The sequence below is a fragment of the Lycorma delicatula genome, chromosome 10 (genome assembly GCF_047948215.1).
Source record: "Lycorma delicatula isolate Av1 chromosome 10, ASM4794821v1, whole genome shotgun sequence".
Taxonomy (NCBI): Eukaryota; Metazoa; Arthropoda; class Insecta; order Hemiptera; family Fulgoridae; genus Lycorma; species Lycorma delicatula.
This window is the reverse complement of record NC_134464.1, coordinates 64,574,638-64,586,733: the sequence shown is the minus strand read 5'-3', so window position 1 is coordinate 64,586,733 and position 12,096 is coordinate 64,574,638. Positions and strand designations below refer to the sequence as shown.

Below are 12,096 nucleotides of genomic sequence, written 5' to 3'. Positions count from 1 at the left end.
ATAAAATATTTACCTAACTCTGAACTTATCTATCAATTTTACCAAATTACTGCATATGTATTTCTCAAAACATGTTGAGAATAAGTATTTCAATGTATCAATAAAATACACTGCAAGCCAATTAAATAAATAAGACATAATTATTAGGTACAACTGAAATTTCATTAGAATAGTAACTCTGACAGATAGGCTAAACTAATGTCCTCTCAGATAAATAAATAATTACATTTATTTAGCGATTTATAAAGTATTGTCAATTAAGTTATGAATTTTTTTCATTAAGTTTATGTATATACAAATTAATGCTTTCCAATAACTTTACAAGAGTAATCTGCAGCTTTAACCTCAAAAGGTATGATGTAAAGATAACCCTACTTCTATGACAATATATAGCCCTAACCAGCACCAAATGCAAGACATTACTTTAGATAGTTTAAGTAAGGTTTTTTAAACCAAAAATATTATTATAAACATTTAAAATATATTAAATATTTTTAAATTGTGTAACTTACCGTGGGCTGTTAACTCTCCAAGCGGTGATTACTTCTAAAATGCCAAGTAATTTTGCACAATATATAGCCTTTTTCCTAAACTTATGGCATTTTAAAAATGTTTACCCTAATCAGGCCTATTATATACCAAATTAAACAGAAAATCTCAAAGAATATTGCTACGTTAATATTTTTGATCATTAATGTAAAGTAATAATTTAGTAAAATAAAAAATTAGGAATATAAACTTGAAGAGGAAAATCTGTTTCTTTACTGCTCATGTTTCTCAAACAAGTGAATAATTACACTTATTTAAAGATATACATATAATAGAACATTTTATTCTTAGAAAAACTGTTGTTTTATTATTTTACATACAGTAGAAATTAAAATATAAAAAAACATTTAATGTAAGTAGACTTGCCAAAAATGGCTAGTTCCATCTTCTCACTGAGAAAATTTATTTTAACAGGTCTGTCTCATTATTTACACAGTACTTCCTAATCTCTAACTCTAAATAATCATTACAACACTATTTACTAATCAAAAAGCCCAGTTTGTAAGAATAATTGTTTATAAGCACAACTAAAATAATGATCAAACAGCACATGATGATTACAGGTTATTAGTGACTGCTGCAGGGTTTATGAATGTTTTGTTTATAATGCTTGGATCACATAATATGCTTTTATCAGATTTTTTTAATCAGAAATTCTTACTTATAACTAGCAGTAAACAATATATTTTAAACATAAACACAAGAACGAACTGCAAACATAACATGGCAATGTAAACAATGATAGTTAACACACAAATGCTACCTCGATTTTCATTGCTGTAGAAAATAGCTAAAGTGCTTGCAGCAGAAATAAAGTATGATATGAGAAACTGAGTAAAGGGAATTTTGTGTTTAAAGTAGTAGAACATAAGAAGATTGGCTAACCTGTTAATTCAAAACACGAGCAGGATCATCTGTTGGCAAAATCAACAGTTTCAATTGATTGGCCACATACCTGTTGATTTAATCGACACTTAATGCTTCGAGGGTTAACAAGGTGTCTTCTGACTGGACAACAAACTAAGATACTGTACTCTAGTGACAAGTAGTTAGTTAACTATTGACACATTGGTTATAGAAAAAACAACCTGCAAGATCATTGTGAGCTGATCGGAACCATGACCATTTAAAAGTTAGTGTTTGAGTAAATATTTTTACTAACCCACACAAACCTGCTGGTCAGGGTAGAAAGGGTTATATAAAAAAAAAAAAACTATTCAGGTCTTGTTCATTTTCTTCACAGCAACATAATCTAGAAAGCAAAGATTATTTATTTCTCCTTTCTGTAAAGTTCTGATATTAATTTACAATCACAGTAACTTTTTCCCAATTTCTTATGTATCTCAAATTATTTCTTCCATAGTGCATTATTGTAAGTTTTTTCACTGACAACAAAAGAAAGATAACTTTTCCATATCCTCTGCCATTCTATTATTAATTTTAGACATAAAATTGCCTCCCTTACATTTTTTCCTTTTTTAAATTTAAATTAGTCTTCTGTTATAATATTTTCAATTCTTTATGTAGAATGATCGTTAATATCTTTGAGGCACGAATGGTTAAGCTAAGAGTCTTGGCTACGAAACCCTTCTATTCCGTAGGGTTTTCTGAACAGAGAGCTTATTGCTATCTCTCCTTACGTCAAGTTTCTAGGTTTACTTTTTGATGCCGTCTTACTTGGGTCAAACATATAAAGGAATTAAGGACAACATGTTCCAAACTTTTAGATATGATGCCGGTCCTTAGTAACACCAATTGGTGAGCCGATTGGTCATGTATGTTATTTTTTTATTATTCCCTTCGTCGTTCCTGTTTAGATTATGGTTGTGTCGCCTACTTTTCAGCTCGTCAAACTGTGCTTAAAATGCTGGATGGTGTACATCATGCTTTTCTTCGGCTTGCCACAGGTGCATTTAGATCAACCCCTATCGCAAGCTTACTTGTAGACTGTGGCGAGCCATCACTTTGGGATAGACGAGACCAACTTTTGTTATCTTATTTTGCCCGTCTCAAAGGTCAGCCGAATCACCTGGCTTTTGACCCAGTTCTTAGGAATCCTAATTTAAGAAAGTATGAAGACCGTCCATGCTGTACTGCGCCTGTGGGTGTCCGTACTCGACGTCTGCTGCAGCATATAAATGTTGACACTCCCTCGTTCTTTCCATCATGTCCGTGCTCATATCCTCCGTGGAGAATAAACCTTGTAAATTTTACATTTGACCTTACAACATGCGATAAACATTCTACACCACCTACTGTTTTCTGGCAAATGTTTCAGTATATTCTCACCAAGACAAACCCAGATGCGGTGATATACACTGATGGATCGAAACAAGATGATACTGTTGGTTGTGCTTTTGTTGTCGATGAAAGAACTTATATGTTTGGCCTACCTGGTATTACGAGTGTGTTCACCGCTGAACTGCTCACTATAAATAAGGCTCTAAATATCGTTAACCCTAAATATAGAAACATTTTTATTTGCAGTGACTCGTGTAGTGCTCTCCAGGTGTTAGAAAACTTTTATTCCAAACATCCTGTCGTCATTGAAATTTACAATGCAATCGCTGAGTTAGGTAATCGCAACACAGAAGTAAATTTTTGCTGGGTCCCTAGCCACGTAGGGATTCCAGGTAACGAACAAGCAGATTATGCTGCCAAAGAAGCATGTATTCAACCTCCTTTCACCACCCAGGTTACTACTTTTGATTTTATTAATCATTTAAAACAGTCACTGAGAGCAAGGTGGCAGAGTGACTGAGCGACTACCGTCGATAATAAACTCCGACGGATTAAAGATTCAGTGTTGCCATGGGGCTTCTCTTGCATAAAAACTTGTCGTGAGGAAGTGGTCCTCTGCTGGTTACAGATAGGACATATGAGGATCACACATGAGTACCTAATGTCGGGAGGAATCGCACCCCTATGCACACGATGCAACTCCCGCATCACTGTGCACCACATTCTCGTGGACTGCATATGTTATGCGATGTTATGTCGTAAGTTTAATCTACCTAGAAACATTTGTGATATCTTGTACAATAATAGGGATATTTTGGACCAGATGTTTCTGTTTTTGCATAGTACCAGGTTACTGCAAAAAATTTAATATTATCATTTATATTTTTATGCTAAAAGAGTTTCTGATAATTTTTAACCTTTACTTTCAATTTTGATTTTTTTGGTTCTATGTCTTTAATTTTATTATCCAAGAAGGGAGCCTTGCACAACTTATCGGAATTAGGTAAGTTTTATATAGTTTCTTTATTCTATTATTTTAACTTTTATATTTAAAAGACTTCATCTGCGATATTAGTTTTGAGTTTTATTTCACCTTTTTGACTTTTGCTTTAATAAATGTTTATTATATGATTAATATTAATTTTACACCTTATAAGTTTTATTATTTTGGAGTTATTTTACCGTTTTACTAATAAAAATTCCGGGCGTTGATAACGCTCAGGCATTTTTCGCCCCCCCCCAAAAAAAAAAGTGTCAATAATGTTTGGATTGAGTTGCATTACTTTCCTTACTGATTGGAATTTTTATACTTTTCTCGAAGTCGTCTGGATTTTTACCCTGGCTATAGATATTTTGAACCAGTCTAAACAATATTTACTTCATTTTCTTCTCTACACTTAATTAGTTTCACTGTTATTCCATCAACCCCCTTGGGGCTTTATTATCCCTCTATTTTTTAAAGATTTTATAAAATTTATCTCTTGTAATTGGACCCCCTCATTTCCTCTTTATCTCTACATGAAATTCACATTCAATTGACGTTTCATCTGGTGGATCGGATAAGTGGAGGTTTGACCCGTAGTACCATGAAGCTTACAGAGAGTACTGGCAGCTATAAATTAATTGCAATAGACACAAAATACTGGGTTTGTTTCAAAATGATCAAGGTATAACAACAGGTAACCTGTTTCCTTAAATTAAAATTAAATAATTTAGGAAATAACAAAAATATTGAATTTTTAATTTAAATAATTTGTATATAACTGTAAGATATTACAACTTTTCTGAAATTATTTGCTTATAATATTAATATTGGTAGACCTTATTGATGAAAGCAATGAACATGTGAAGCTCTGTGAAACATTTCATTATCCCATTTTTTTTTCAAAATATTTATATATTAATAATTTGGGACTATTAAAATAAAGATTTTCAGCTTAATTTTCAATTAAAAATATTTTCTGGCTTTTCAGTATTTTTAACCAAATTTTTTAAGGGGGTAAAATCCCTCCTCACTTCATTGATGGCCTGCCCGAAATGAAATATTGTTCTGATGATGTTATCTGTATGCTAACTTGCTAACTGTTGTATATATTATAATTAAAAAATGCATTATGGTATAATACAAATTCTAGAATATCCAGAAAAAATAAGTGATTTCAAAAAGATTAAGGTTTGATTTTTTTTATAACTTAGAAAAATTTTTAATTTTATAATGTTGGTAATTATAATGAGATTTAAATATATTGTCAGTGCCCCCCCACCCCATCTTTGATTTATTAGGTTTACAGATGAATCAGATGACCTGTACTTTCATTTCTCCCAATTCATTGCGACTCAAATCCCTTAAAAATTTCACCGCTCTTCCTTTGCTTTTTCCATATCCATCCATATCTCACTAAGTTTGCCTCTAGGTTTACTTACATATATTTACTATTTCAAAATTTCTCACCATTCTTCTCTCGCTCATTGACAGGCATGACTGCAGTAACACAACCTGTTCTCCAACATTATTTTTACAAAATGATAATTTTCATATACTTTCCCTTATATCTTTTAAAACTTTTCATTTAAATCCTGCTTACCATTTGAAAAGTTTCTGGCTCACACTCTTATCCAGTTTTTTCTTAATTGATGGAAATGGTAATTAAAATTAAATTTTGGATTGTGAAATTATGAACATAGAAAAATCATATTATGCTTGTATTAATATATAGGAATGTTTAAATTATTATTATTCATTTTTGCCCTTAAGGACAATGTTTGAACTTGAATATTTCATGATGCGATCCTAAGTTGTTTTCTCCTTCTTTTTCTCTTCCTAAAATCTCTTCATTCTTTGACTGCGTTCTTGTTTCTATTGGGTAAAATGAAACACTTCACTTTGTTCCTGTTTTCTTCTTTTCTTTCACTTTAAATACAGTATTCATAATTGTGTTTCCAACTTTTCTTTTTTCTCACATCATTTTCCTATTGATCCCTGCTTGTGTTAGGTCCTCTTCTATTTTGTGATGCCAATTGGCATCAGATTTTCTTGATTGAGCCATTCGCTACATCAAAAATCTTTGTGAATCTGTTGTTCATTTGTTGTATGTGCCCATAGAATGTTAGTTTTCATTTTCTGATCATGCCTGTGAGTGTGTCTGTACGTTCATATAATTCCCTGCTTGGTTTCTTCATCCATATGTTAGCTCTGTGTACTGCTCCAAAACATTTTCTAATTATTTTCCGTTTTATTTTATTTCTGTTTCTGTGATGTCTGATGTCCAATTGTGATAATGTCTGATGTGTACAGTACCTCTAGTATCACAACTGTCCTATAGTGTCTTGAGTTTCACCTGAATTGATATACTTCACTTGTTATTGTGAGAAGTACTTTGAATTGATGTATCCATATTAAAGGTAATGCAAGTTAATTTTGTTGTGATAAGCTGCATAAATCTGTATATGTAAGTATGACAATGCTGGCAACTGTTAAAAGATCATTTTCATTGCATTTTTATGAGCTTTGTAAATTTCCTTTACAATCCACTGTTGTTGTTTAACTGTACAACTTGATCACACACAGCTTCTTCTATGGCAGTTTCAGAGATGATGGATTAAGAATATGATGTTAAAACTTCATTTAGCAAAGAATCATTTGAAACCAAGCGTATTTGTGAGTACAGGCCTCTTTCCCAATATTCCATGTTTCTCTATCTAAAGCCAGTGTATTCCTACAGCCTCCCACTGTTCTACCTCTTTTCTTTTTATCATTGAAAGGTTTCTTAAATGTAACTTGTTTAATTCGCTGGCAAGGTTGGATGATAGGAATCATCCAACCTTGCCAGGTAGCCATGAAAGGAGGGGTCTGTAAATTACAAGTCTATTAGGAGATTGAGATAATTTACCATCTTGTTCGATAATAATGAACAGAAGTATCCTGTATTTTGTATTATTGCTGCCTGCACCGATGTTCTTTACAGCATTATTATTATTATTATTTTTGTTTAATAAATATAATTTCTAAATAAGAAAAATGTATGCAGCATATACTTTTTTCTTACTTAAGTCTTTTCTTTGATGTTTATTTTTATCAAATATTGTTGCTTGTTAAGGTGAAAGTGCAATTATGTGAACAAGATACCCATAATTTTTTCCCTTATTTTACCAGACCCTTATGTTCAAACATCAACATTCATTTTTAATGTTTAGCTGATTGTATTATCTCTTTTTTCTATGGGCCATACATATCATCATCAACTAATATTCTCCCTAGTGGCAGGTCTCTTAGCCATAATCCACTGTCTCAACCCACTTCTGTCCCAAGGTGTCTCCTTTGTCAACCTGTAGTGTCCAATTTTCACCTCATCTACTAACGTCATTCTTCTTTTTTCTCACTTTCTTTCTCCTTCTCCTTTCCTTTCATCCTTTTTGATGCAATTTTCAAAATTCCATACCTCTAACCACATGTTTTAACCAGTTTCCTTTTCTTTTATGTATTTCCCACATAGAGCTCTATCTTTTTTAATCCTGATCATTACTTTCTCATTCCTCACTTTATCCATCTATCTTAACTTCTCGATCCTTCTCTATATCTATATCTCAAAAGTTTCAATCTAGTATCTCTATCTTCCTTAACATCCATGCTTCACTCCCAAACAAGACACTTTCAAAGCATTTGGCTAATTTCTTCCTTAACTCTTAAGTCCAAACTTTTACTGCTTAGTAATCCCCTCTTCTTACTGAAGGCTTCCTTTCTTTTATTTATGTTATACTTTACCAGTCCTCTGTCACTATAGTACACAAATATCTGTAATTTTTTTACTTTTTCTATTCTTCCTTCACTAGTCCTTTCCAACAAATCCTCTTTGTTGTTTACTTCCATTACTTTAAATTAATAAGCCTTTTATTTGGTTTCTGTTTTATAATTTTATATATATATATAACATATAGAGCACTTAAACTTCCTGTTAAAACTTCATCTAGCAAAGAATCATTTGAAACCAAGCGTATTTGTGAGTACAGGCCTCTTCCCCAATATTCCATGTTTCTCTATCTAAAGCCTCCTATATACCAGTGTATTCCTACAGCCTCCCACTGTTCTACCTCTTTTCTTTTTATCATTGAAAGGTTTCTTAAATGTAACTTGTTTGATCCGCTGGCAAGGTTGGATGATAGGAATCATCCAACCTTGCCAGGTAGCCAGCCCATTTCCTCTTCAATTTCTTAATTATTCTATCCACATCTGCCGCTGTAGTGTATTGCCTTATTTTTTAACAATTAATTTTGTTTTTCCTTTTCATATCAGTTGTGCTTCTCTGCATTGATCCCTTGTATAAATAATGGTGATATAAATTTCAGCTCAATCGGTTAAGTAGTTTTGAGTAACAGATTGATAGACAACACTAGATTTCTACCATAAGACCTATGGTCTTAGGTAAGTTGTAATTAGTCTGTGATCTCTGAATGATTTAAAATTGTATTGAACTGATTTCAATATTTGTAATTACTGTTTTATTTTTTGCTAAAATATAGTCTGTTTCTGTTTTACCTTATCCATTGTCTTTTTTGAGCGTTTTATAATTTCTCAAAACTAATAATGGCGAACTTTGCCTTCTTTCCTTTCTTTAACCAATTCACTGAACAAGTTCTTTTGTTTTCAAATACACTTCTTGAAAAATCTTCATATATGTGCATTTATTTGTTTTAATTTCTTTTAATTTTTAATTTTCTTATGCGTAGTGTTGAGAATGATCAGTACGGATCTGATTTTGTCCCCGTTTAGCTTACTTAATTTTATAATGTTCCCTCTATCTTCCATAAATTTAATTTCCTCTATCTTTCACAATTTTGATTTTCAAGTTTTTTTCCCAACAGATGATCTTGTACTAATTTTACATTTGTTAGTTTATTTTCTTTTAGGCCATGGATCGATGTATCTGTCTTACTTTTCATTCTAAAGCTTCAGTTGTTATTTCCTGAGTTTCTGTCTTATTATTAATTTTAAAATTGTTTGTTGTTATTCCATTCTGTTGCTGTATTTTGGCTTTTATCTTGTTTTAAAATTCAGTTAATAATTCCTTTATTGAATTTAAATCCACGTTCAAAGTTGATAACCAAGATTTGAATACAGTTGGATTACTTTTTATTTATGTAAACGTAGTAAATAATAAAGTACTTATATATAAATAAATAAAATTCAACCTTATCAGCAATTTATCCACATTCTCTTTTCTACCAATTTTGGTCATTTGACCATCCTTGGGAAAAGTTATTAAATTATGTAAAGTGTAAATTTATAAAATGTTAAAATCACAACTGGTCGTCATAGCATAAAGTTAGTTATGTCTGTTATGTAAGAAGGTTGCAGTTGGTAAATAATAAACACTTACATTTGACATTGGTCATCAGTGCCCACTACTTTAAATCTGTGCAGTTATTCTTCGGTTTCTATAAAATAGAGTGCATTATTTCACTTATTACACTCTAATTATCTTAATGTAATTATGTTAAACATGCACCTCCTTTAATATTAAAATAAAAACCATGCCCAATTTCAACTCGAAACTTCACAAACTACCCTCTTACAAAATATAAGTTAACTTTCACCATTGTTGGCATTCACCAACAATAATAATAGCACAAAAGTCTAATCCACACTCTTCCATTAATTTAGTTTTTCCTTATTTATCTTCATTCTGTTCTCTTTCCATTCTTCTTCTAGGGCTATTAACAATCTTAGTGTATTTACTTCGTTCTTGCTGTTTGTCACATGTATAATTAGTTCTGTAATTAACCTTCTGCCTTTACAGTCTACTTTTTTTTTCTTTAACCTTTTCCCATCACAATGATCCGCGGTTGATTAGCGCTCTGTAAAAATATGTTGGTATCTGATTGCCTCCCTTCATATTCTTATGCTACCCTCTTGTGAAAAAAATTTCAGTATATTAAAGAGATTTAACAGATTCTGACACAAAAAAAAAATAGTTACGATTGGATATTTTTTATGCCTGTAACAACAAAAAAATTGAAACGGTACAGAAATTACGATAATTTAATTGCAGGATTTTTTTGCGCATTTCTACCGCGTTTTTATTAGTGAATTTTTTTTTTTTTTTGTCTTTATGAAACATAGTTTGCTGATTTTAAAAATAATACTTTCAAGCAAATCGGTTGAAAATTGGGCAAAATATATGAAAAACCTGTGTCATAAATCACATATGTTAGTATAAGTGAAAGTAGATTCAGAAAACTACGTTTATAAAACTTCCCACCACTTAAAAGGCTATTCAGATTGACAAAAAACAATTTTTACAGTATATTGTTATTCATTACGAATCGTTATGTGTTTCATATTTACCGATATCTTTTGTCAGAAAAGATATTTTAGACCTCAAGTAAAAGTGACATATTTATTACCACAACAATGTTTTTTTTTGTTTGTGCCGTATAACATAATTTATTATGTGTTTTAATATAGTGATATGTTGCTAATATAATAAGCTATTTTTGTAAATAATAAATAAATCCGTAACCCTCATAGCAATTATAATACAAAAGTCACACACACACACACACATACAAGCACATTTCTGAGAAAAAATGGTCATATTCTTTCTAGTCTAAATAAAACATTTTACATCGTATAAACCTCGTTCAAATTGTGTAATAAAACTGATTCCTTTGTGAATATAAATCAAAATAACCAACTTAGATACCATATAAAATGATTTTATAACAGCGTTTTAAAACTGACGCCGTACATAGCTTAATGGCTACATGATCAGAAAAGGTTAAGAATCCCCATCATTTTCTTCCACTTGACTTTTAAATGCCTTCTTTTAATCTATGTGACAGACTTATTCCTCTTCCTCTCTCTAAGTATCTGTCTCTAACCATGCTTAGTAGTGCCAATGGCATCTCTGGTTCATTTCACTTTCCTAAAACCAAACTGTTCCTCTCCTGCATTCCCTTCCATAATTCTTACTGATATCCAGTTTAGAATTCTTAACGTTTAGCAGCATAGGCTATTAAACTCTTGTTCTGTGTTCTGTACATTTTCTGGTTTTCTTCAGAATCGGTATTATTACTGTTTTCACAGTCTTTAAGCCACTCTCTTATATTATCCTTTTACACAGTTCACCTATTACTTTCACTGCTTCTTCCTTTAAATATTTATAAAATCCTAGGAAGTTCATCTATTCCAGTCATTTTTGTTATTCATTTCTTTAATTGTTTACTGTACTTCATATTTCAATATTAATTCCTTGGGTTTCTCTCTTGTCGTATACAGATCTTCCTTGTATTCCTTATTTCATTCTCTTACATCTTTTTCCTCGTGTAGCATTTTACCATTTCCTTTCCATTTATCATGTGTACATACGTTATATCATATTGTCCTTTCTTTTTTTATTTCCTCAATATCATTGTATTCTTCCTTCAACCATCTTTCCCTATTTAACTTCTAGATTTAAGTTTTAACTTAAATATTTTTTTAAGTTTTAATTTAAAGTTTTTAACTTTTAGATTTTAGTTTCTCTACTTAACTGTTTGAGTATTTTAGGCCTTATTATAAATAGACACTGTTAATTATTAACTAAAATATCATCACAGTTTTGATAGTACCCTTTGCCATAAGCACATTGTTTCATTCTGTAGGCTGATATAACTGTATTTATGTAATATTTACTGTTATTCAATGGCGTAAATATATATGTATAATTTAATCACTTAAATGTACGTATTTTTTTTTTTTAATTAAGCAAGTCATGTGATATCGTATCTGTGTACAGTAACATTTAGAATTCGGCAAAAGTTAGTTATTTGTATTATTAATACTATGAAAAAATCCTATCAACTATGTTAATGAAATGTTAAAAACTTACACACAATGCCATAAAGGCTTAGATAATTTGAAAGTACCGTAGTAGATTATTAAAAAATATAGCGTCATCTCAAAGCGTTCCTAAGAATTTTAAATTTTAAACCTGAATAATTTTTATACCTATAAAAAATACGTTTAATTCGCTAAAATTTCCTCTGGGTAAAAATATGGGCCTTTTCTGATCTATATCGCCTATTAAATATAACTATGATGGTTCTACCGGAATTATAAAAGATTAAAAATAATGTTTTGCGTATAATATAATGAGCAAGAGAAACCAGTCACAGTTTTTTCTCTTGAGTATTACACACATTTTGGTAGGCGTCGTGTAAATGGATGTATAGCTTTGTACTCATTTCAGGAAAGAAGACTTGCTTGGGTAGGCTAATAAGCCACATTTGGGATTTTATTACTCCTGAGATACCTGTCCCTTTTTTTTC

At 31.1% G+C, this 12,096-nt stretch overlaps 1 protein-coding gene across 1 annotated transcript; it reads left to right on the top strand.

Moving 5' to 3' along the window:
• The first annotated feature begins 2,325 nt into the window (after positions 1–2,325).
• On the top strand, positions 2,326–3,478 carry LOC142331734 (uncharacterized). Its single transcript, XM_075377787.1, has one exon. It carries the CDS (start codon positions 2,327–2,329, stop codon positions 3,308–3,310), a length of 984 nt encoding a protein of 327 aa, XP_075233902.1. The 5' UTR covers position 2,326; the 3' UTR covers positions 3,311–3,478.
• Positions 3,479–12,096: the final 8,618 nt, after the last annotated feature.

Coding starts and splice junctions, on each gene's coding strand:
- LOC142331734 (XM_075377787.1), top strand. CDS start 2,327: ATGTTATTTTTTTATTATTCCCTTCGTCGTTCCTGTTTAGATTATGGT.